The sequence below is a fragment of the Diorhabda sublineata genome, chromosome X (assembly GCF_026230105.1).
Source record: "Diorhabda sublineata isolate icDioSubl1.1 chromosome X, icDioSubl1.1, whole genome shotgun sequence".
In the NCBI taxonomy this organism is placed as follows: domain Eukaryota; kingdom Metazoa; phylum Arthropoda; class Insecta; order Coleoptera; family Chrysomelidae; genus Diorhabda; species Diorhabda sublineata.
The window spans coordinates 21,888,884-21,915,611 of NC_079485.1; the positions used below are offsets into that span (position 1 = coordinate 21,888,884).

General features: G+C 32.3%; 1 protein-coding gene across 2 annotated transcripts; it reads left to right on the top strand.

The window, feature by feature from the left end:
• Positions 1 to 1,510: 1,510 nt before the first annotated feature.
• On the top strand, positions 1,511 to 19,439 carry LOC130451363 (protein adenylyltransferase Fic). Of its 2 annotated transcripts, XM_056790340.1 has the most exons (8): positions 1,511 to 1,918; positions 2,259 to 2,475; positions 2,680 to 2,871; positions 2,926 to 3,168; positions 9,325 to 9,572; positions 16,995 to 17,226; positions 17,431 to 17,885; positions 18,682 to 19,439. In XM_056790340.1, the coding sequence occupies exons 1-6, from the start codon at positions 1,638 to 1,640 to the stop codon at positions 17,170 to 17,172; spliced, it is 1,359 nt and encodes a 452-aa protein (XP_056646318.1). In that variant the 5' UTR covers positions 1,511 to 1,637; the 3' UTR covers positions 17,173 to 17,226; positions 17,431 to 17,885; positions 18,682 to 19,439. The 2 variants fall into 2 exon arrangements, with proteins under 2 accessions (XP_056646318.1, XP_056646317.1); XM_056790339.1 differs by having other exon boundaries at positions 16,995 to 17,885.
• Positions 19,440 to 26,728: the final 7,289 nt, after the last annotated feature.

Sequence of the window (26,728 nt, forward strand, 5' to 3'; positions counted from 1 at the left end):
TGATGTTTCTCACATTTCCAATTTTACATGGATCTACAACTAAACTGTATTAATTTTTGTAGTCTTTGTAAATGAATTAAGCAATTTCGAAATATTAGCATATATATATATATATATATATATATATATATATATAAATTTTCTTTTTAGGTCTCTTCTGTTTTAAAATTAGTTTTTTTTTAAGTCTTTACCAAAATGTGATATTGAGACTGACAATTTGCTTATTTATATTGATTTATAAATCACCTTCATCATTAATATGAAAATAAGGATGAAATCAACTTAGAACTTTTTTCTAATAAGAAAAATTGATTTTTCCTTTAATTATTTGTAGTTTTATTAGAATTTACAAAATAGAACTATAAATTTTACTTAAATTATTTAGCTCTTTTTAGCTATTTCGTTCTTATGAATATAAACCACCCTATGTAGACAGCATCACAATTAGTACAAGGCACTTGATATATAATATTACTATTAATTTGTTTTTTGCTGTTTTAGATTTTAATTTAGTGAAATATTTGAATAATGTATTATGTCCTCTATGACTTTATTAATATCATATTTATTGAAATAATTCGATAATCGTTGAGAAAGTCCTTGTACATATGACAAGGAAAAATGTTCTATGTTTTGATGTTTCGTTTCTGTTTTGTTTTTTAATTGATTGTAGTATCTGTTAATCATTTTCTTGAATATGTTATTTATCATTTTTTCCGGATAATTATTTTGTTTTAATGCAGTTTTTGCTTTTTGAATAGCTAAGCATCTAAATTCAGGATCTGATAGTTGGATAGATCTATCAGCCAAATTTATTATCACTGATCTTTTTTGTGACATAGGATGACATTAATGGAAGTTTAAATATCTTGAAGACCAAGTTAGTTTCTTATACCATTCTGTTCTCTTGTTTTTGTTTCATATTTGAAATATGTTGTTGTAAGTGTGAGTTCTATAGCTTTTATAAATGCATTTTGAAGTATTTCTATATATTCTTTAATTTTGTCCCATTTTTTCCTTAATATATTTTTCACAATGGGTTAAGAAGAGTTATAATACTTGAAACAATTGGTAGACGGGGAATGTCAGGTTTGTGCAATTTTTGTAAATCATATATTTTAGGGGGTAACGCATTGTGAATTTTTAATTTTTTTGCATCATACTGGAACAAAGTTGACTTTATCCTTATTTTGATATTCATGATGAAGGTGATCTATAGATCAATACAAATAAGCAAATCGTCAGTATCAATATTACATTTTGGTAAAGACTTGAAGAAAAGTCGAAACGTCAAAATTTATCTTTCAAAAACTATAAAAAAAACTAATTTTAAAACAGAAGAGACCTAAAATCAAGAACATTTAAATGCTTTAATATATCAAAAGGTCTAAGAAATAAGAAATTGAATTTATATATATGTGACATTTAGTATGTGCCAGTGTATTGCCTTCTCTCTTTCCTTGTCTAAGTTCCGTTATTTTTCTTTTTACCACTATTCCATGTCATTTGTCTATTATAAAAGTCATTCATGTTGATGTAACTATTAATACCTAAGTCAAAAATATTTTGAACATCAAAATATTGCAAAATGACGTGGAGTTAAGTTGTAATGTAGTTTTACACAATACTAGTATGAAATGAATATATTTCTGATAGTAATATCTATTTTATTGAGTATAATATGTGCACTAGTCGCATTATTACAACATTATTATTTTTTCCACGAATTATACAGGAGGCCATCCTTAAAATATGATGTATCAGTATTCGAAGATCTAATTCCTTCTGGAAAAGATGATAAGTATCGTGGTCATAATTTTCCCTTACAATCGAAAAATGACGATACCAACACTGATTCTGTATTAAGTCATATGAATTATGCTTTGGAATCACAGAGCAAATATTCTATTACTGAAAGGTATGTTATTTGCAATATATTTAATTTTTTTGTTTTGATTTATATAGGAAATGATTTCAATATATTACAGTTTATTACTAATATCCAATTTAACATAATTATTTCATATTATGTAAACATGAAAACTATTGACTGTGATTCTTTAATTGAAACGAACATAAATTTGTATTTTTTTTAGATGTACATATAGTATTTAAATGACACATGTTCATACTCCCTACTGAAATTCTTGTCAGTCTATTTATATTTGTTCAGTTAATTAAATATGTTTTGTTTAAAATGACATACCACCGAGAATAATTTTAAATTGGACATGCAATCAAGTTCAATTCCTTTATAGATATTCATCACAACATGCAGAAACATCCCAACATGAGGTGGACAATGCTCTACAGGCAGCTATAGCATTTCAAGTAACAGGAAAAACTTTCAAAGCCCTAAAATTATTTTTATATGCTGCTACACTTGCTCCTCAAAATGCAGATGTCTTGAATACATATGGAGAATTTTTGGAACAACTTGATGATATAGTCACAGCTGATGAATTATATTTCAAGGTAAATATAACTTTATGTATTATAATTATTCCATATATTCATTACATAGACCAAATCTGTGTATTAATCTAATTAATTAACAGAATATTAAATAAGCTTTGGGAATTAGTGGCATTACAGCAATAAGCAATGAACTCCAAATCTTTTAGGTAATTCTGAGGAAATTTTTATTATGTTAGTAAGCTAATACAATTTGAATTTTAGGCATTGACCCATTCCCCTAACCACAAAGCTGCTCTTACAAATCGTGCTCGTACAGCCCCACTAGTAGAAGGATTGGATTACCAATTATTTAAAGACATTGATGAAAGAAATAACTATTTAATAAATCAGATGAAAGTAGACACATTCGTTTCAATGAAAACCCAGGCTTTTTACTTGCATATTTACCATACAGTGAGTAATTATTATCAGTTGTTTCATATTAAAAATATGACCTTTAATCTGCAGGTGGGTATTGAAGGAAACACAATGACTGTAGAACAACTAAAATATCTTTTAGAAACAGGACAAGTTGTGGAGGGTAAAAGTCTAATGGAGCATAATGAAATTTTGGGATTAGAGAAAGCAATGCTTTATATAAAATTATTAATTAGAATTGAATTTATAGGGTTAGAACACATTTTGGGAATCCATAGAAGAGTAATGGGACATGTGGATCCACTTGGTTCTGGAATGTTTAGAAAAGAGAAGGTAATCTGATAAATTCATCGCAATATACATAATATAGTTATTGATTGGTATAATTGATGATCTATCTACAGTAGTGGTCTATTTTATGGTTATGTTTATTGTACAATTGTTGGTATTTATACTTTAATAAATTCAAGCAATTCTATTAAGATATAGATTATACTTGTTTTCAGTTATGCTGAATGAAATCAAGGAATTAATGTGGATGTCACAATCTTTGAGAAATGAAAACAGACATTAAAAACAAAATGAAATAGACAATTCATTTCAATTTAGAACTAGAAATTATTTAGTGAACAAAATGAGGGCTGAAAGCCACCAAATAAACTGTGGATTTTGTGATTGGTTATGCATGCAATCAATATTATAAGGTGTTTTTGGCTAAACTGTATTCTTTCCTGGTGAAACTAAAGAAAACCATTTAGAAAGTGAAGGATACTTAAAGTATACCTCTTTGGTTGGCTTCAATTTCCTGAATAATGAAAGATACAGGACTCACTCAGGCTTTCCCAGTAATTAGTCGTAAGAGAATTATATTTCATTCAATTAAACACCATAAGAATTTCCAGTTTTTCTTTTTGCATGAGGTCAGTCTCTTCTTTATCAACAACCACCAATGCTACCTCATAAGTGAAGCCTACCCGGGTAACGCCTTTTAGCATGTCCTTTATTAGCAGATCATCATATAGTATATTCCAAAGTGTAGGGTTAAGATCCAAGCCCTGTGGTACACTGCTGTCTATTCCCAAATTTTCTGCCATCCCTTCGTATTCAATTATACTGTCTCTTTCAGAAAGGTATGGGCACAAATAAATTTTAAACAAATCTTCTATTTTTTAGTTAGCTCAAGAGAAGGCATTGTTTCCATCCAAAGTTATTAATGTGCGTATTTTCAGATTTTATGACGTCTTCGATAACATCTAGGGTTTGTCTATTTTCTCTAAAGCCATGATGTTTTCCTGCCAGTCCACCAATACATTCCAGTTCGTTCTTCAATCTAGCCAGTATCAGTGTTCAAATAATTTCCCTTCTACATCTAAGAGACATATAGGTCGATATGAAGAAACTTCGTCTGGTGCTTTTTTACCTTTATCAATCAGCACCAGTTAAGCCTGTTTCCAATCTGTCGGAAAGTAGTTCTGATCGTCAAGAGAGTTTCAGAATTTTGTATATAATAAAGTCAGTCCTGTTATCTACTATTTTAGGGATATATCCTGGTCCTGATGCCTTATTCATTTCAGTTTTTGATTGGCTATCTGGAGCTCTTCCACTGTGAACTTTACCACGTTACTTAAATATATCTGCCGATAATTGGGTCTTCATAGCTATTTTATAGTCTTTGACCCAAATATTGGAGTTAACTGCGCAGATATTATTCCAATACTTGCTTCTTTTATTATAGCACTCCTTAATTGTTTTTTGTACTCTAAATTGTCATTTCTGTAACCATTAGTAATATTCATACTGATAAACTGTTCAAATTACTATTATACCAATACTCACTATAGTTTTCCTTCAGTCTCTACAGACGATAACTTGGTTATCGAAACCCGCGTCAGACAGTAAACAGTGTTTCAGTTTATACTCATCTTGTAGTTTTTCAACTTATGGTCGATATCTTCTATTGCATCTTGTAATAATTCTTTTTTTGTTGTACATTCCTTTTTTAGGTGTTCCATTTCCTGCAACTATCAGTAACTTGGCTTACCTTTTGGGTGGATTTTCCTTTTAGGCATCGAAGCATCACATATATTAGAGAGTATTTCATAAAAACTTGGGTCTAGTGTAGGTGTATTTGTTGTAATTTTAGAGACTATTTGGCTCAATATGTGACATTACTTTTGGACCAAAAGTTATGTCACATATTGAGACAGAGAAAAGTAACATCAGATATCATACATACCTTAAATACTTAAAGATATATAAGCTTGAAAATTTGATTGAATAATATAAATACGCAAATTTTCAGTGTCAATATCAAAATCAATAAAAAAACGGTGAGTGTGGTACTCAATACTCAGAGAAAGTTAATGTTTAGGCGGGAATAATAGATATTAGGATTATTGGACCCTGTGACGGATTTAGGCTTTCTGCCGCCCTAGACCTTTTCGAAGCGCAGCCCTTTCTGATAAAATGGGTTTTATTAACTTTGATGTAAAATTTTTATTTCACTATATCATCATTTTATTTAAGTATAATTCTCAAGCATAACTTTTAAATAAATAAATATGTTGTTCAATATGCAGTAATTCAGGAGCATTAAGTCTATCTTGGCCCATGCTTGCGCGTTAATATGTTTTTACTATTTGTAGAATGGAAAAATATCTTCATCCTGAGCAATTTGTAGCCGGAATTCTGAAAAAAAATTGGAGAGCAAGTTCCACTTGAAGATAATGGAAATAATACATTCATTGCCAAACGTTCCTTCTAAATCGTTAGGATACTTACTGACTAGTTTATTGGCAGGATTTAGCAATAAATTTCCTTCTTCAGAGAAAGGTGTTCTTTCATTCAATCTGAATTATTTGGTTGAATTTTTCTTTTCTTTGCGACGATTATAATAATGATGATACTCCAGATGGTGCTTTAGTTTTTCTTCATATTCAGAAAATTTGTTGTCTCTCATTATTGCAGACCATCTACCAACGATGTATGGAAAGAGTAAAGAAATTGTAGATTTTTTGTAAAGTAGTAAAGCAGTCGACAGCTTCTGTTACCGATTTAACTGCACATGATCCTACCAAAGAAGTAATACTCGATAAAGACTAATTGGTCAAAAAAAATTGACATCTTATCAACAGGTTAAGAAGAAAATTAATGAATTGAAATATTATACACGGAAAAAACTGTTAACTTTATTCAAGGAAAAAATCTTGAACCAAGAAAACCATTTTGAAAAAAGTAAAAAGTACTAAAAATAATTTACTCAAATCAAGAATAATTTCTTGGTTCAAGATTCTTTCTATTGAGTCGACTATTTTTTCAGTGGAAAGTCATCACGTCCACATGATGACATTCCTTCATTTATAGCTTTTTCATTCTTATGAATGTGAACCATTTCTAAAAATTCTTTTTTTTTTCGTGTATTAGATTTCATTAATGCAGTTCTATTTTTTTATCGTATTGATGACCTTTTAGTCTATTTTCTAAATACTGAGATGTCTGCCCTATGTAGACAGCGTCACAATAAGTACAAAGCACTTGGTATATAATATTAATGGTATACAGGGTGTTTCTATATACGACCGACAACGCTCTACCTCAGAAAGATCTCAATTAATTGTTCATTTTGATATAGGAATACGAACCCTTATGGGGCCTATTAGCTGAGGGTGTTCAAAATTTTAAATAAAAATAAAAAATTTGCCATAAATCAAGAACGCTTTTAAATTTTTCTTTTAAATTTGGTGACCAATATGCTTCTTATAAAAGTAATATTTTGACATAAATAAACTTTGGAAAAATTTAACCAGTGGCGCGCTATCAGGGTTAGTTGTCACTATTTTTTACGTCACTGGAGCAAAGTCTTTTTTTTAATTTCGTTTTAATTGCCTAATTACTTTTAGTTAAAAAACTAATAACTTTTTATGTAGCTAAAATGAACGGAGCTGTAGAAATTTGCCTCCAAACAAAAGTCTGCAAGCACGTAAGTAATTTACAAATTCATAATTTCAATTTTATAATTGGCAATGAAAATAAAAATGATAATTGCATAAATTAAATTTAAACAACTCTGTATTACAACAATAACAAAATTGACAAAGTTACAGTAGTTGTTCAAACTGTTGGCCGCTTACTTCAATACGTACTTATTACACCAGAAGACACATTTTTCAATGACAAAACCGTGTAATAAATGGATTGAAGTAAACTAAGCCTAATTTAACCAAATTTAAAAAAAAATTCAAAGGTGTTCTTGATTTATGGCAAATTTTTGGATTTTATTTAAAATTTTGGACACCCTATTTCTCAGCAACTAGGCCCCTTAAGGGTTCGTATTCCTACACCAAAATGAATCATTTATTGAAATCTTGAGATTAAAATTTTTGAAATGAAATCCAATATACGAAAAAGATCTAAATAATTTAAGTAAAATGTATAGCTCTATTTTGTAAATTTTAATGCAACTACAAATAATTTGATTGATGGCTGCTACATATTTTTGAGATGTAAAAACTAAGGAAAAATAAAAATTGATTTTTCTTGTTAAAATAGTTTTCTATTTTGATTTTATTTTTATTTTGATATTCATGATGTAGGTGATTTATTAATATAAATACGCAAATTGTCAGTGTCAATTCATATTTTGATAAAGACTGAAAGTAGTCGAAACGTAAAAATTTTATCTGTCTTTAAAAAATTATGAAGAAAACTAAGCTCGTAGGTTGATTTTTAGTTGGATTCAATTTCATTGACTTAAAGTTTCTCTTCTCACTAGAAGCATTCAAAAGAATTATATTTGATTTTAGGCCTCTTCTGTTATAAAATTAGTTTTTTTTATAGTTTTTAAAAGAAAGATAAATTTTGACTTTTCTTTAAGTCTTTACCAAAATATGATATTGACACTGAAAATTTGCTTATTTATATTGATTCATCATTAATATCAAAAGAAGGATGAAATCAACTTAGAACTAACTTTGTTCTAATAAAAAAAATTTTTCATTGGTTCCTACATATCAAATATATAGCAGTAATCAATTAAATTATTTGTTGTTTTATTATAATTTACAAAATAGAACTATAAATTTTACTTAAATTATTCAACTCTTTTTTGTCAATTATAGCTTTTTCGTTCTTATGATATATTATTCAGAGATTTTGAATAGGAAACGTATAATTGTGAATTGTCTGCATTCATAGTATATTGGAATAGTTTGAACAGTTTTTCATGTCTGCTACATACAAAGAAAATAATAAAGGACCTAAATTGGAACCTTGTGGTACTCTGTTTTCAGTTTCAAATATATGGGTCTACCACCTCATTATTTTTGATTAAAATGCAATGGCATATGTTTTGGAGATATGATCTTAATTTTGCTAGCATATCATGATCCATGGTATTGAATGCTGTGCTAAAGTAAAGAAACGACAAGCATGTAACCTCTCCTAGGTTTTCTCTAGATTTTATGCCATTTACCAATTTTACCAGAATTGTGGACGTACTGAAAATTCCCTATAGCTTGATTGATTGTCATGTATAATGCTAGACGAGTAGATAAACTCGCTTGTTTGGTTGTATCTGTGCTCGTTTAGGATTTTTGATACCACTGGTAATATGCTTATTGGACTTAAGTCTTTTGCTTCTTTTCGATATGTATTTTCAAGGAAAAGAATAACAATAGCTTTTTCCAAACATGAGGTAAAACACTTTCTAAAATACAACTGTTAATAATATGTATTAAAAGCTTTATACAATAGGGTAAGCATAGTTTCCTAATTGAAAAACCTTCTTCACCAACGATGCAACTTTTTTCATCGTTTAAATTAATATTTAATTCATTTCTAACTTTCTCATGTATGTTTACACGATGCTGTTTAACTTGTTTAAAAAATGTAGGTTTAACAAAATGGTCTATAGGGACTGGTAACAAGTATTCTATTCCTATTTAAATGCAAATCTAAATGTCATTGAAGCCTACTAGGCTACAATTTATATTTCCCTTGACATACGATTCTACATCCCTTCCTCGCCCGCCTCTACATTGAATTGTAATTTGGTATGGTGAATCGTGTTATATCGTCTTTCAGTGTTAGCAAAGTCTCGCTCAAGCCAACTATATCAAAATCGTAATTATCTACGTAGCTTAAAAATTCATGAAATCCCGTATTCATTGAACGAATATTATGGCGACCAGTCATAAAGTGTTTACAATTTCTTGAATAAGTCCCGTAATTTAAATAATTCTGCTGGTTCTGCGATGCATCAAGGTAGCCTTCCATGGTTAAGCTTCACACCTTACAAGCCACCCCGTATGGACAGCTCTGTTATTTAAGGAATATATAAAGAAAGATCAAACTAAGCAGCTATACTTACTACAATATGTCTATTTCTTTCAGATTTACATGTTTTTTTTAATTATTAAAGGTAAAAATTTACGTATCAAAATATTCACTCTCATTTTATATGAACCAATGAAAACAGAACAATTTCTTTAGGTATATGTTGGAAGTCACGTTCCTCCGCCACATGGTGATGTTCCAGCTTTAATGGAAATATTCGTTCAATGGCTTAACTCAGAGGAAGCTCTAAGTATGCATCCAGTTCGATACGCAGCTCTGGCTCATTACAAATTAGTTGATATTCATCCATTCACTGATGGAAACGGACGCACAAGTAGATTACTTATGAATCTTCTTTTTTTGAGAAGAAACTATCCTCCAGTAATAGTGCTCAAGGAACAAAGGTATTTTAATCAAAGATTTATGTTGAAATACTACACATTGCAATCTAAAAATGACCAAATTTGTACTTTAAATCACAGAACACATTAAATTCTTGTTCAAAGTATTTTATTGGAGAATAAATGAGGTATTGCCATCTCTCCATTATAACTTTCCCATTACCTTTGTCAGATGGTATCACTTTTAAATTTGAATTTTATTTTAAAAACTTTTTTAGTTTTATATAACAGTTCTCTAAATATAAAAGATGTTTATAGGTAGATCCTAGGTTTATATAGTTAGTTGAAATTGTAGTCATTTTAGCCATCTTATGTTTCTTTCTTCTTCAGTTTGTATGAAAGAGAATATTCAATTCAGGGCTTAATAATATTCATTAATATCTTGAGACATGTTACTTTGTTGCATGGTTTCTAAAACTACAGAAGTACTTGTTGGTGAAACATATATTGGAGTCAAATAAGATACGTGTTCCTGTAGTGTGTCATTATCATGGATCTTACAGTTAAAACCAACTCACATTGGATTATCAGGTACCTCTAGTGCATCACATCCATATATTATCAATCTCTGTATACAATTGTAATTATTGGGGACTATATTTTTAATTTGATCAGCCATTAATTGCAAGTTACTTGGACTTTTTTTGGATAATAAATTTCTTCTGAAGCGATTGCATCAAAAGTTTTCCTTTCTCTCTGATGTGGATTCTTCGGATGTCTTTAATCCGATGTTCTGATACGACGGTATCATGTTACCAAATAGTTTCAACTAAGAGTTCAAAATTATCATAAGCCAGTCCAGTACGAAGTCCAGATGTTAATTTTTTCAGGACAAAAACTTGACTTTTCAAGGGCAGTTTATGTGGTTTCTGTTTCGAGTTCTTCAACTCTTTGATACCTAATAAAATGGCCATATCTGTTCATCATATCTATAATTTTTCTGCTAAACTCTTGAAATTCATACCCATCATGATATGCTTAGACGTCTTGAATTGACCATTATGGACTCCATAAACAGTGTATTGACACATTTTAAGCTACTCTTTCGTTTCTGTTTAGAACCACCTATGAGAGTAGAATAAAAAATCAATAATTCTTGAGATATAGAATCTTCACCTTCAATTAAATACTGTACTGAAAGATTTTTAGATGGTAATTTTTTCTTGTCCATTATCAAAATAATTTTTCGTAAGTATGATGCAGCTTTTTGTGAAATATTTTAAAATGTCGAATACTGTTTCGTCAATTATCTTCATATAATTGGGTGCTATTATTTTTCATTCCGGATTGTAATGAATTCAACATCTTTGGAATATTTCTTATCAATTTTCTCTTCTAGGTTGTATGCAGTAAAAGTAGCACCCATTTTAACAGAATTAGTATATCTTCTTCTTCTTCTTCTTTTTCTTATTTTAAGACTATGTCTTGTGTTTTCAAAGAGGCAGCCTAAGTTTTGACTCCGAGGACCAGCTCTCATACCAGCGCTTTGGTGGTCTTCCAGGCGGTCTACTTGTATTGGGTCTCACTTCCTTTGCGATTTTCGCCAGTCGATCCTTGTCCATTCTATTGACATGATCTCTCCATGCTCTTCTTCTAGCTCTGGCCCATCTCACTATATCCGGAACGTCACATATTTTTCTAATTTCATTGCTCCTTATTCTATCTCTTAGTGTTTTCCCTGTGATTGAGCGTAATGTCTTCATCTCGGTCGTTCTAAGAATCCGCTTAGTAGTTGCAGTCTCCGCCCTCGTTTCTATGGCGTATGTCATTACTGGTCTGACACAAGTTTTATATATCCGTATTTTGCTTTTGATACTTAAAAATTTATTCCTCCATATCACGGTTCGAAGGCATCCTGATATCCTAGATGCTGCTGTTGTTTGCGTTTTAACTTCTTGCTTCAAGTTCCCATTGCTCGTGATGTTAACCACTAAATATTTAAAAGACATAACCAGCTCTACACTTTTATTATAAATTGCCAGTTTGCATCTTCTTGGTTCTCTCGCTATTGTCAAGGATTGTGTCTTTTGTGTCGATATGATCATATTGAATTTTCCTGCAACTGTTTCAAATCTGTGTAGCAGTTTTTGCAGATTATCCTCATCTTCGGATATCACAACCGCGTCATCAGCGTAGCAAACTATCTTAAACTCATGTTTTCCCATTCTGTATCCTCTGCCTGCCGTTTTGACTTCTTTTATGATTTCGTCCATTATAATGTTGAAGAGTATTGGGCTGAGACTATCTCCTTGTCTGATCCCTGTTGATACTGGCATTTTACTGGAGAGTTCGTTGTTTACTCTTACATATGTGCTATTTCCGTTGTTCATGTCCCGAATGATGTCTATTGTCCTTTGGTTTACGCCTCGTTCTTTTAGTAGCTCAATGACGTCATGTAATCTCACTCTGTCAAATGCTTTTGTTAAGTCTATGAAGCACATAAACGCGGTTTTATTATACTCTATGGCCTTTTCGGCTTAGTATATAATTCATATAATTAAATCTCCTCTGATGCTACTAATTTTATTGAAAGCTTCTTGGTGGAACTCTCAATGATGATGCCAATCACTTCTAACAGATATTTTCGCCTATGAAGATATGTTATTGTTAAACTCCACCACACATTCAGTGTGATAGTATATTTTCGAACTTGTAATACTTTCCAATCTAATTAACAAGTCATTATACTCTTCTTGATTTCGATGCTAGACATTATACGAAACTAAAATTTGTCTGGGAGAATTGAGGTTCTATTGATTGAACAGCTGAAGAGTGGTGTTATACAGTTAACTACCACACATCCTCTGTTTCAACGGTCATTTTAGAAATTTTAGGTTCTGGGGTAGAGTATTTTTTCATCAGTCCTGTGAATGATTTATAAAATTTTCTGTGATAACTTCTCTGTATATTTAGGCGAAAGAATGGTAACGTTATATGATAGGTTATGTTTTTTTCTCAATTTTAAAATTAATTTATAATTTTTTCAATGCCTCAACAGAAAATTATTTTGCCACAACTTTTATTACAAATAATACAAATTTATATATCCACGATTTGTTTTTTAATACAAAATCACTTTCATTTAAAAAATAACATAAACAAATATCTTACGTGTCATACATGAATAATATTGAATATACTTTATAGTCTATATATCGTGGACATAGCTTCCAATTTATTACTTTGATTGTTCCTCTACCCCTAACATATTCATGTGCCTTGGCTCTTGTTTGCCTTTGAAGCATCTCCTTTCTTGCCATGTTTCTCCTCTCAATCATACCTTCACACTCTTCATCAAACCATCCCTTTGTCCATTGAGGTTCTTGATATCCCACAGTTTCTTCAGCAGCTAGGTGGATCGCTGGTTTCACAGCTCCCCATGCACCTTTGATGCTCCCATCACTTCTGGCCTTCTCCGCTTTTAACAGCCTTTGCGCTCTCTCGCTTAAATCTGCCCTAGTGTCCGGGCCATCTTGAGCTTTTGTCCATTGTTCTTCTGAAATCATGGGTTCTTCTGCAGTTTTAAGCGTAAAATTCGCTGCCGGTACTTCGTTTGAACCATGAATTAGTCCGAATCTACGTCGGCCCCTCGGTGACTTCTCACATCTCGTACATCTGACCCATGCCTTTTGTCTATTAGATGTGAACAATCTTGTGACCGCCGTATGACCTTGTCAATGTCTTTGTGGGGGAAGTAAGTGCTGGCAATAGTCATGTGCTTGCTGATTGCAAAGTCTTTTAACCGCGTCCCATTATCATTTGACTTTTCATGTAGACTTTCCTTTCTTATTATAGGTCTATAAACAGGTTTTCGGCAAACATTTGCAGTCATGTCACCTAAAATGATTTTCACATCATGCTATTCGAAATATTGTTAAATAATAATGGATATTAAAGTTGTTACATAATAATGGATATTAAAATAATAATGATTAAATCACCATCGCTTTTGTAGCATGCTTGTCTGGCAAGGGGCTGGAACTATAAAAATAGTCTGGCTAAGATATCATCATCTCATTATCACCTAAGTATAAAAATCAGCTTTTATATTATAACGTGAGTAGAATTAAAATTTAATGAACATTATGGGTGCCTAGCAAAGGGATTGTCATGATGTTCAGTGTCTGGCGATAAAAGACTCGATTTCTAACAACATTCTGAAGGTAACATCAAAGATTCACATTTTATTATTTGATCAATTCAGATCCGTATTTAACACACCTCTAGTACCATTCACCTGTCAAAGCCACGGTAACCCAAACTTCCCAAGGACTCATCGATCTCATCTGTGTTGAGAGTATACGTTGACGGACTCTCAGCTTTTATATATTTATTTTTTTATAATATTTTATATATTATATTTAATTAATGAAGAATAATTTTTTTAAACAGAAAGTCGTTTGGAAAATGTTAGACTTTGTTCATGTGAATTTATTGAAACAATTTTACTTTTAATTATATTGATTGATGATGGAGATGAATCCATTCAAGAATTGAAATTTTAGACAAAATATTATAATGCAATTGGAAATGACTCAATCTACAGCATTACAAGAGGTGATATTAAGCCGCAAAAGTATATTTTATTGGGTATAACCATGAAAAGCCTCACGGGAAGCAAAAAAGTTGAGCAGGCAAGGTTACTGCATCTCCCATCCAAGTATACTGGAATTGGAGACGTCAGCTGCATATTTTTGTGCTTCTAATAATATATTATGTCTATCCGGCATTCAACCAACTTCTATATTATCATTTGGAGTAGGGTGGGATAATTACGACTGATTTGTAGAGACAAGCTCTGGTAAAAATACCCTTGCATAATACAGTGGGTATTATTTATAAAAATATCCCTACAGAAGATGAATTGAACATCATAAAAAGGAACAAAGCATCCACAGCAGCTCAACGCAATTCATCAATTAATGTTAGAGATTTGGCTGTTCCTAGAAAACGTTCATTTGAGGAAGATTCATTTGAAAATATACTGCACGCGAAGCAATGTCGTCTAGAATTTTGGCGTGGTAATGTAGCGTTACCTGAAAAACTCCAAAATTTAATTAATGTTCAACATAGATATTCTATATGGGTACTTTCCCATAACTTACAAATTTCAAACACGCCAATATGGATAGGATATAATGCCAAAATTTTAAAAGATGATAGTAGAATTCAAACGGTTGAGTATTTAACGCAAATTAATATTTCACCTACGGATCCAGCTGTTGTAAAAGATAGGATGCGTAAAAGTTTGCAAATCGCTTGGGAATTCCACAGCTCCGAACTAATCTTGAAATTGTACCTATACCTTGGTACTGATAGCCTCGGCCAACTTTCCTGGGGGTGTGAATCAAACTCTTCCAGAAATAGTCCAGCGACTAATCAAAGCGAGGGGTGAGTGTTTTTTTTTAATAATTAAACTATAAATACATTGGCATTATTGACAAAGACAACAAGCCTACGTTCATTAATGCGGTGATTAAAGAGGTTCTAGATATAACCTTATCCTATGTTTTTACATCACATACAGTAACAAACTGTAATGTGACAGATGAACTCTTCACGTCTGACAATTTGAGTATCAGATTCGATCTGGAGGCAATATCAACTTACCCAGAGTCAAGTTCCAAGTCTTACTAACTGGGAGTCGTATATCGAGAGCCTTTAACTGAATCTGGAGAAAACTCTATATAACATAGAGATGGTTGAGGAACTAGACGAAGCCTCCAACCACTTGCCCTACTTTATCAATCTCCAAAAATCTTAGTCGAAACCCACTTGAACACAATTGGACTACTTCAAAAGCCAAACGGAGAGTACAGTACAGAGATACTTTTAAAAATTCACTTTCTCGGCTCAGAAGTCAATAAATATGCTAATAATAATTCCTTTCAATGTCTAGAATTTTTATGCTATCGAAATCTATACAGTGGCATTCGTCTATTACGTGTTCAGATAATCCACATCTTGGTTTTTCTAACTTTGCATAGCTTTTGTGTTGAGTGTATCGTGATTTTAAATTTTGAGATGTCATACCTATGTAGGTATAATATATATGTATATATTATTACAATAATAATTATAATTTTAATATATAAGTAAGTTTTAACAATTTAGAAAATTATTATAAACCAGTTTCTTTTGGTCCATAATTTTTTAATAATAACCTGAATTGCCAGCGATATTTCTCCAAAATAATTTCCCACCCATGTTATTCCCCTAAACATTCGCAGAGACACTTCCTAAAACGATGTAAAAAATCATCTTAATAACATTTTTCCTTATAGGTGGATTGGTAGTATTGAATTAAATATAATGGATTTTTTTTGGAGGTATCTTAAAAGCTTGGTATATGCAACATCGGTAAACACAAAGAACGAAATAATCGATAGAATGAACTTCCATTGTGACGCTATAAGGCAGAATCTTAGAATGCTTTTCCAAGTTCAAAGAAATATCCTCCTTAGACAGTGTGTAGAAGTGCAAGGTGTCCATTTTTTCGAACATTTATTATATATATATATATATATATATATATATATATATATACCATGTGTTTCTTATTATATATTGGAAAATTGACTGGATGTTACCATATCGGAGTTCCATGATAGAAGGTCAATATTATTAACAATAGCAAAGTTTTACTAAATCCTTTAAGATTCACATTTATAATTTGAGATTATCATTATCAACATATAGATTTTTTCTGATACAGCACGTAGTTAAGGTATGTTGAAATATGATCAGCCGGAACTACATTCCTCTCATGTGTGGTTGACTTTTAGTCTTTATCAAAATAGTATATATCAATTGCTTTGTACTAATTGTGAGACTGTCTACATAGGGCAAACATCTCAGTATTAAGAAAATAGACTAAAATGTCATCAATACGATAAAAAAATAAAAGTGCGTTAATGAACAATGAAATATCAAAAAAACAAACTCAACTATAAAGATTAAAAAATTCTTGGAACAGAATATAAGAATCTAATATACGAAAAAGAGAATTTTTAGAAATGGTTTACATTTATAAAAACGAAAAAAGGGATGTACTTTTATTAGATTCAAAGCTATTTGCATTCGCAAACTCAAAAAAAATTGACTGATCTGTTGTTGACCAATATTTGTATATTCACCCATATTAATTTTATTCTAAGTTGAATTTCCTTGTTTCGTTGGTTATACTCATAATGATTATACTATGTACTATTACAACAATAGTAGTCAAAGCGTTTTAATAACTCAAGTTATCACCGAAGGTGAACTAGTAGGATTTAAATAATCCGGTTATTTTAGATTGCATTGTATACACACCTTTTGTATGGTGTTTGAATGAAATGATTATTATTATTTTAAAACACGGAATTGCTAGGTATTTGAAAATCAAACGTTCCATGCATACTTTTTTTTGTTTTTTTTTTTTAGGCAAAAATATTACGATGCTTTGAAAACTGCCAACATGGGTGATGTACGACCATTTGTAAGATTCGTGGCTCGATGTACTCTTAAAAATTTAGATATGTACATATATACTGCGAAATATTTATCTTCTCAAAGAGGAATAGACAGCGACGATACTAAAAAAATTATTGTTTCCAATTAATTTATTTACAATACATTGTTTTGCACGTGATATTTCCCAGAAAATTATTATGTTGTAAGTCCAATACAATATATATATATATATATATATATATATATATATATATATATATATATATATATATATATATATTATATATGTATATATATATACACACTCGCACCACACACACCCGCACACACGCACTCCACCTGCACACCACTCACACGCGCTCTCCACCTGCACACCACACACACGCACACATTACCCTGATTTTAGGTCTCCTTCAATTGAAATTTTGTTCCAAAACAGATGAAATCTTGACCACATCAAATAATTTGTTGTTATATTAACTCTTGAGTAGGAAACCAGGAAAGTAGGAAAAACCACAAAAAGAAAAAAAGATGGTGGTCTAAGGACTGGTATAAAATGAGGAACCGCTTCACTCATCAACATTTCCTTATTTTTCTGAGTGGTTCGAAACCAGAGGAGAACAGGAATTTTCTACGCAAGGACCAAGAAAGTTTCGATAATCTACTCGATTTAGTCCCCAAGACATCGAGAAGAAGGAGACGAAAATGTGTGAGGCGATTCCTGCAAGTCAGAGATTGAAGTACCTAACATCTGGCATGGATTTAGAAGACCTGAAATTCGCCATTGCTCCGAAGACTCTGGAACTCATCATTATGGAAACTTGCTCTGCAATTATCATGGCATTGAAGGAAAACATTTAGGTAAGAAATTATTGCCCAAATAAATCTCTTCATATTTTAAGAAAGGAAAAAAATGTACAAATAATTACATTTTACGAATAATACAGATATCGCACAGGTAATGTAAATTATTGCTGAACTGAAAAGATTGGGGCACAAGTCACATTGAGGTAAATGAGGGGAAGAACGTAGCAGCATTATTTTCATCAGACGTTTCGTGGTGTTGCCCTGGGTATGAAGGGCTTTCACTTGGATGCGAAATATACAGCGTCTGCCCTGGTTGGAGTACCTTTGCCAACTATTGAAGATGACGATAAAGGTGGCGAGGGTGACCAATAAGGAGGGTGGGTTTGAAAACGCACTCCTTCCCTTGTCAAGTTGCTGCCCATTTTTGCTCCAAAAAGCGTGTCATTTATGAGTTTTTCGGCGAAGCATCGTTGGTCTGGAGTTACCTTTTTTAATTTCATAGCCTATCCTTTAGCCAAAATATCTTCTTCAGTCTCAGGTCGCTTGAAATATTCAGTCACTAGTCCCACTATTTGTTTTTTTACCCGTCTTTACAGGGATGGCTGGTTTAAGAGTTGAGGGTGTAACTACGTCAGAAGGAGACCCTACACTTTTGAAACTGAGCTGTGATTGCGAGTCTTCATCCGGAGTCGGTTGCTGTAACAAAAATAAAATACAATGAAGCTTACAAACTTTAATTACTACAATTACTACACAATAGTAATTTAATAATTAAATTCCCATTTATACTAAGTGTTAATTCTTCATGTAAGGGTTATAATGCAATTTTCGTTTTTTGTCTCTCTTCTAGGTTCCAAATACCTGAGAAGCGTTGATGGTAAACACGTATCAATCCAAAAACCTCGCTATTCTGGGTCCTACTATTACAATTACAAAGGTTCTTTCAGCATTGTGCTTATGGCAATTGTTGATGCAAATGGGCGAGTGTCAGATGGTGGTGTGTTCTTTTGGCGCAAGTTGTTTCAGAACTAACTTGACATGCCTGATCCTCGTGAGTTATCAGACACTCTTTATTGGAAATGAAGCATTTCAACTTCTCCCTCAATTCATGAAGTCCTACAACAGAGCTGTTTTGAAGAACAAGAAAAGGATTTTCAACTATAGACACTCCCGAGCCAGAAGAGTTTTTGAAAATGCATTTGGTATATTAACGTATAGATTCATATAATTTCAAAATGCCATTAAATTTGAACCACCGAAAGCTGTGAAAATTGTAATGGTATGTTGCCATTTGCACAACTACTTGTGCTCAAAGAACAGAGCCAAGTATTTACAACCTTAGGATATTGACAGATACGATATTGTGGCTGGTGCTGTGGAACCTGGGTCATGGAGGCAAGACATTCGAGATGACACAACTTCAAAGAACCATAGGCAATTCTACAGTAGAGGCAAAAAAATAAGGGATGACTTGTGCAAATTTTTTACACGTCTGGGTCAGTTCCATGGCAAAATAATTGCCTTGTGTCACATTACTTGTCATATACAATAATTATAAATACTGTAAAAAAAAATAAAATAAAATGGAATAAAATTCTTACTTCAGAAGTTTCGGTTTGTGCGATTTCCGACTGGTCTCTTATGAGGTGCATGTCAATGTAATACCAAAGCGAAGGTTCAGGGATGTCGTCTGTAGACGTTTCTGACACTTTTTTACACTCGATGGCCTGGAACTCCCTGTTGAAGTTTGTTCTAAGGACAATAAGTTTTGTTTCAATTGTATCACACTTAAATCGGGTTTTATTTTTTCCCTAAGATTTTTTTCTAGCGCAGCACTTTTTTATTTCCATTGAAATAATCCTTGCTCGTCACTTTCCACAATTCCGGACAATCGCGATATAATTCAATCAACAAATGAATTCCCACTCAGAGTTTTCGCGAACCTCGCTTTCCGAAGTGCCTTCCACCGCTTAACTGACGCAATGCTTGATGTAAATTGCCCTAGTTTATCAAGCGGCTTGAGTCATTCAAATTTTTTATCAATCACCGTCAATGTTCGCTCCAAGCTTCAAACGCTTGATAGTCTGTAGCAGAGTTTCCCAATTTTTGTTTTGTTGAGACTCCCCAGACTATTAATAATTTTTTCATGCCCCCCTCCCTTCTATTTTCAATAAATACAAAAAAACGCACATTATGTACTTAAAAGTCTTTTATTTTAATTGTAATAAACAATTTTTGAAATTAAATATGTGTTTCATAAAAAAAATAATAATAAAATAAGATAGATACTAATGAGACACTTGAGATTGCATGTTCAGAACCAGTCAAAAGATGGACGAATCAGCCTTCATTTCTAGAACTTCTTCTGGTAACTGAAACACATCGACAACAAATGAATTTCTTGTCATGTGCCATATTGATGACTCGGAATCGATGTCTCGATTGTATCGGCGAAATTCGTTTTCCAGCGCTTGCAAATGAGCAAGCTTTCAAATTTCCGTCCAGTGTGTTATTTTTAGTTGCTTCGAACAGCCGAGAAAAAGATGTAACATTATAAGATAAGATAATTTTTGAATCCCAAGCTGAAGCTTTGCTATGAACCCCTGAATATAATCATAATTGTTTATTATAGTACTGTTTCTGCCCTGAAGTTTCAAGTTTAGCTCATTAAAGGCGCCAAATATGTCAGTTAAATAAGCCAACTTCCATTGAAATGTCAGCTTTGAACATTGAGTCTTTTTTTGAACTGGAGTAAAAATAATTACTTCATCTTTCAATTCATGAAGGCGAGCAAACATGTTGCGTTTGAAAAGCCAGCGTACTTCTGTATGGAACAGAAAAACTTTGTGCTCAAAATCGAGATCCTCGCAGAGTAATGTTTATAACCGATTCTTCAAAGCACTGTTCTTGATGTAGTTGACAATTTTTATAGCTGAGTCTAAAGTCTGGCGTAATTTCTGAGGCAAAGTTTTGAAAGCCCTCTCCCATACAATTCCATGTTATTATTTATACACATTTAGCATATTTAAAATTATTTACTCCTAAACTTTCCGGAATCTCGAAATTTTGTTTTATGAGTAAATAAATACAATTTTTTAAAAATTATTCTTTATTATTTTTTCGTTCCAATGGGTGTCTAACTTCATGTTCTCTCTGATTTTATTGATATACAAATAATAACTGAATTTATGTTGGAGTGATGCAATTATAGAAAGAAGATAGATGGCATCAACAAAATAGCCAACATGTTTACTGTCTTCAAGCCAAATTTGTTGCTTAAATCAGTGATATGGAACTCTTCAATATATTTTCAACGATTCCGTAAAAACAAAAAAAAATCATATTAAAAATTTTTCGTCCGATGAAATGCGAAATTTAAAAAATAATATATCCAATCTAGTGAAAGAGGTGAACACACAAATTAATCATAGTAACCAGAAGAAACGACCTACCTATTATTATATCATCTTCCACACAAACTGAGATATCCAGTTTTCTAGAGGTTTCGTACACCGTATCTCCTGACAGTAATCGAAAGAGGCATTACGTAATAGTCAGTAATCTCCATGCAGGCAGCACCACAAATCATATAGTACGCCATGTTAAGGAAAAGTTGGGTTGTACAGACTTCGTTCGTTGCTTTCCCTTATTTAATGGAGACAATGAACCAAAAACAACAACATCTAAAATTGGTTTTCAAACAAATGTTTCTGCTAGCAAATTGGCTGACGGTAATATGTGGCAACCTGGAGTTTTATTAGAATGGTCTGTTGAATCTTCGTTGTCTCGAGAAGCCCCACCTCCATCAACGGTGGATATGTTTTGAAGGTTATACTTCCACAAGTGATAAGGTGTTCTCAACATCCGAGTGTCTGCCCGTTGATCCCATAGCAGTTTCATGATTTTTATGGCATAAGCTCAACCGAAGTGGAGGTTCCACCTACAGAACGGAGGTTTCCCCAAAAACAAATTGCAGATTCTTCTAGAAGAAATTTTTAGATAATATAGAGGAACTAGAATCTTTATTTAGTTTTAAGGACTGTAAATTGAGAATGGTTCTAATTAATATTCAGTCTATATGCAACAATGCGAACGAATTGTATCCATTTTAGAGAAATTGGGGTTCCCGCAGTTGCTATTACTGAACACTGGCTACATGAAAATTAATCTTGAATTTTTAATTGAAAAATATAGAGTTATTAGTAGATATGACAGGGGTAATTTAGTTCACGGCGGGAAACTAATTCTGTCTTCCAGTGAGAACTTTTCGGATGTATTAAATTTTGATTAGCCCACCTTAATCAAATATTTGTTCTTTTTTCGAGAACCTTCTAAATTCACTCGACGCTCTGCTCACTAAGAGCGGAAGAGTTCATGCGGTTATTATAACATTGACTTTACTAATGATCAAAAGTCTCTAATAAATATTTTTGAATGATTTAAGCTAAATGTGCACATGAATTTACTATCTCTAATTACTAAAACAACTTTCTCAATTCTATTTTACATAGTGTCCGAGTCCCTACCCCATGATGTAAATCACTTAGTAATTAATTCAGGTCTCTCTGACCATGAAGACGTTTTCGCCGAATTTGTAAATCTCTTAAGAAACACACTCAGTTGGTGAGGATTTTCTGTAAACAAAACTTCACTAAATTTCAAAACTTGTGTTTAGCAAATGATTCGATTGATCTTTCTGAAGATATTGACTCTAAATTTTCGGACTTTCTCCATAAAAACTATTAGGTACTATAATACAGCATTTCCTCTTAAAAGTAATCATCACAAATCATGGACTACGAAAGGAACACTTACTTCATCCAAGAATATGAGATCAGTCTTGTATATTAAAAAGTCACAGACAATCCTTACATACTCAATTATATAAATAACTATAGATTATTTTATCGGAAAACTATTACAACAATCGCATCTCGAGAGCTAAAAATTCCTCAAAAGAAACTTGTTCTGTTATCAATAATTTGAGAAACAAAACGCGTTCATCAAACACTATCGATCTCGATCCAGACGAACTTAAAAATTATTTTGTAAATGATACTACGAATATTGGCTCTAAAATATCTCCAGGTCGTGATGCTTTATTTTCTTGTTCCTTCTAAAAGAAGCACGTACCTTTAGACCTATAAATCGATTGGAGCTGGAGCAAACCATACTCAGTGATGAAAACAAGACTTCCTGCAGCATCGATAGGTGACACTGGCTGACATAGGCGAGACTTTTATTTTTAAAATGGAAATACCCGTCCAATAATAGAAAAAATATTTATTAAGCCCTAACACACCATTTTGCAATAGCTTAATTATCCCTGTTTACATTAGCAGTTAGCTAATTTATAAAGGGGCGGTTAATATCGGTAAATTTTATGGCCGAAAAAATACCTGAACTGTATTATTCAGAATAATAAACATAAAAATAACATTAAAAACGAATAAATATTTTCTTAAGTTTCATAGTAAGTGGTACTCTGTTGATACTGCAAAATGTGATTATAAAGACGAAAATTTCGAATCAAATGACAAATTTTGTTATATTTGTGAAGAATATGTGATGAAATCAGAAACCACGCCATTTTCCGAAAATGTGAAAAAAGCCTATTTCAAATATTTTGGTACTTTAATTGAAGACCAAGACAAGCAGTGGGTCCCCCACGCGTGCTGTGTTTATTGTAGCGTGTCATTGGTGCAGTGGATGATTGGGAAGAAAAAAAGCATGCATTTAGGAATTCCAATGGTATGGCGAGAACCTACAAACCATTTTGATGACTGCTATTTTTGTCTAACAAAGACTGAAGGTTATTTCCCATATCGAAGATTTACTAGTACCGATTGCGCCTTTAGATCCGCAAAATATTGTTTTAGAAGATACTGGAGACAACGTATAATCAGGAAGTTCCGAAGAACAATGCACCGACCCTATTTTTACTCCAAGTACCAGTTCCGGGGAGCTACATTCAATTGTTCAAAGTGAGTTGAATGATTTAGCACTAAATACATTTTAAAAGCAGTGTTATTACACAATGGAAATTTAAAACCGTCTATACCAGTTGCTCATTCTGTGAAGATGAAAATATTCGCTTGCGTTAAGACAAAATAAACTACAAGTGGCAGATATATGGACACTTGAAGGCGATTGGAATTTTAATGGAACTTCACGAGGGTTTACGAAACATTGCTGTTTTCTTTGTCCATGGGACAGTCGGGCTCTGTAGATCAACACTATGTAAAAAAAAAAAATTGCCAAGCAAGAATTGAGTTTTAACCGAGATCTAAAATGTTAAGTTTATACCCCTTGTAATCTAAAAATGTCCTTCTGTCCCCCCTTCCCATTAAACTTGGATTGATGAAAAACTTTGTGAAGGCTATAGATAAAGAGGGTGATGGATTCAAATACCTTAGAGAAGTCTTTCCCCAGTTGAGTGATGCTAAATCAATGGAAGGTATTTTTATTAGGCCACAAATAAGAAAATTGCTGGATGACAATTTTGCAAAAAAGCTCACCAGACAAGAACTTAGAGCATGGAAGGCATTTGTTAGTGGAGTGAGGGGATTTTGGGCAACAATATGGATCCAAACTACCAACAGTTAGTTGATGAACTTCTAGACGCCTACAAATCCCTTGGTGCTCGAATGTCATTGAAAATTCATTTCCTCCATTCTCATCTGACATTTTTTCCTGAAAATAAGGGAGCTGTCAGTGATGAGCATGGTGAAAAATATTAGAACAATGGAAATTCAGTATCAAGGACAATGGAATTCGGCCATGATAGGTGATTACTGTTGGTTTTTAAAAAGAGAAAGTGCAACCCCTCATAAAAGGAAAAAGTACGAGTAGAGCTAAGTGATATTTTTTTAGTTTAGTTTTTGTTTTTAATAGATGTGAGGCAGGTTTATTAGATGTAAACTATAAATATTGTCGATATATACGATTTAAAATTAAAAAACCTTACGTATTACAATTATTTTTTTCATATTTTCGTATTTGCAGAGGTCCATTTTATCACAATATGCTGGCTTTTTGAGAAAAGTGATATACGCTCAACGTGTATTAAAAGATATGTATTTTCTGTGCAGTATAAACATGGATCTTTCTTTGAGCATTGAAAACCTAATTTAATTAAGCTGGTAATTGGCGTGAGCCATATAGAGCTTTCTATAACTAACACACTAAATTTTGATGTTTGCTGTTTAGCCCTTCAGGATGATACGTGAAAACATCTTTTAAAGTTCTATTTAGGAAAGCAAATTTTACATCTAACTGCCATACCTGTATGTTAAATTCTACATATAATGACAAAAGCAATCTTATGCTTGCTATCCTGGCTACAAGAGAATAAACATCATCACTCATAAAACTTTGCTTAAACTCTCTAGCCCCTTTCTTCATCCTTCTTCAGCCCCTTCGCTACCTTCCCACTAAAAATCCACAAAGAATCATCATTTCCGCACCTTTTTGTGGTATCACAAATTTCCAATTATTGTTCTCTTCTAACGCATACAACTCCTGATTAATCGCATCTTCCCACCTATTCTTTTGCTCTACTGCAGCCGACATTTAAACTATATATACACCTTACATAATTATAATTGTTTGCTTTTTATTCAATGTAATTGTAGAGTAATACAGTCACTGCGTAAAGAAAACGAAAACCTTCACTTACAACATCTATCAATTTTGTGAATGACAAAAATCTATCGAAAATAGTACATTCTACATTGTAGTGGACGGTAAGGTGATTTTTGTATGGCGTTTTGTTTCTTGAATGCCCTTGGTTTTTTAGAGTGGAACTTTGGCCAATTATTTTCGTTCTGCCATAGCCAACATACACTATTATTCAGATTCTAATAATTCTTTAGGAGTCCATTCTCTGGATATATCTGCTAGGTTTTCCTTTGTAGCCACATGATGCCATTGATCTGTTTTGAAAATAGCTTGATTATCTGTAACTCTCTTTTAGACGAATTGTTTCCAATTATATGATTAACCATTTATCCACCACAGCTTGATTGTTAAATCGCTCCAATATTACGTTTTTTGATATTAACTTTTAACGACTACTTAATCTTTTCTATTAATTTGGACATGTATTTGTATATCTATCGTATGTTCTAATATAACGTGTCGTGGAATACTGATTTCATTTAGTTGATTCAAGTGTTTTGAGAATTTGAGCCATCAAATAGTTGTTTGATGATTGGTAAGATTACGTCCCAGTCGATGTTTAATTTTCATAATTCTTGCACTTTTACCTTTGCTGTGATTGTACACGGACCAATAAGACCCAATGGATCGAAAATTGATGTTATAATAAAGAAAATCTTGCCTTCAATGCCAGTGAAGACCAAGTGTCTTGTTTATATAATTACTTGAGATTAAATGTTGAATATCTGATTTAGGGTGGTCTGTAAAAATCATTTGATTAGTTGAGAGCTGAATCTGATTAATATTGTGAATAGTTCTGGCTGAATTGTTAATCCAGCCTTCCGGTAATCTTTCAAGAAAAGATTTGTGGAGGTGTTTGAAGAGCAATCGAAAACAGCCCTTAGTTTTGTAGTTATACGTTCCTGTTTAATAACTCCATGATGTGGTGAATAGCACACTAGTGATGTTGCGTTATCATCTTGAGTGACGACTGACATGTGTCCCAATTTCAAATGCTCATCCATAAAATTTTGGTAAAACTGTTTTATTGTTGGATATTTTTCTAGTTTTCTTTACAATTGACAAAATCTCTAAGTCTTGTGATTCACCAAGATCATATTTGCTTGATTTCGCCTAAATGGGCACAACAAATCGCTTAGTTTCATCTTGTTTCACGTTTTCTTTGAATACTCTTTAACATTCAGCTTCTTGACTAAATTTTCTCTCATTATTTATAT

What these genes read in the sequence shown, in the direction of transcription:
- LOC130451363 (XM_056790339.1), top strand. Translation starts at nt 1,638, where the DNA reads ATGAATATATTTCTGATAGTAATATCTATTTTATTGAGTATAATATGT. An exon ending in ACTTGCATATTTACCATACA is followed by an intron (nt 2,872 to 2,925) that starts GTGAGTAATTAT and finishes TTTAATCTGCAG; the next exon opens with GTGGGTATTGAAGGAAACAC. An exon ending in GAATGTTTAGAAAAGAGAAG is followed by an intron (nt 3,169 to 9,324) that starts GTAATCTGATAA and finishes CAATTTCTTTAG; the next exon opens with GTATATGTTGGAAGTCACGT.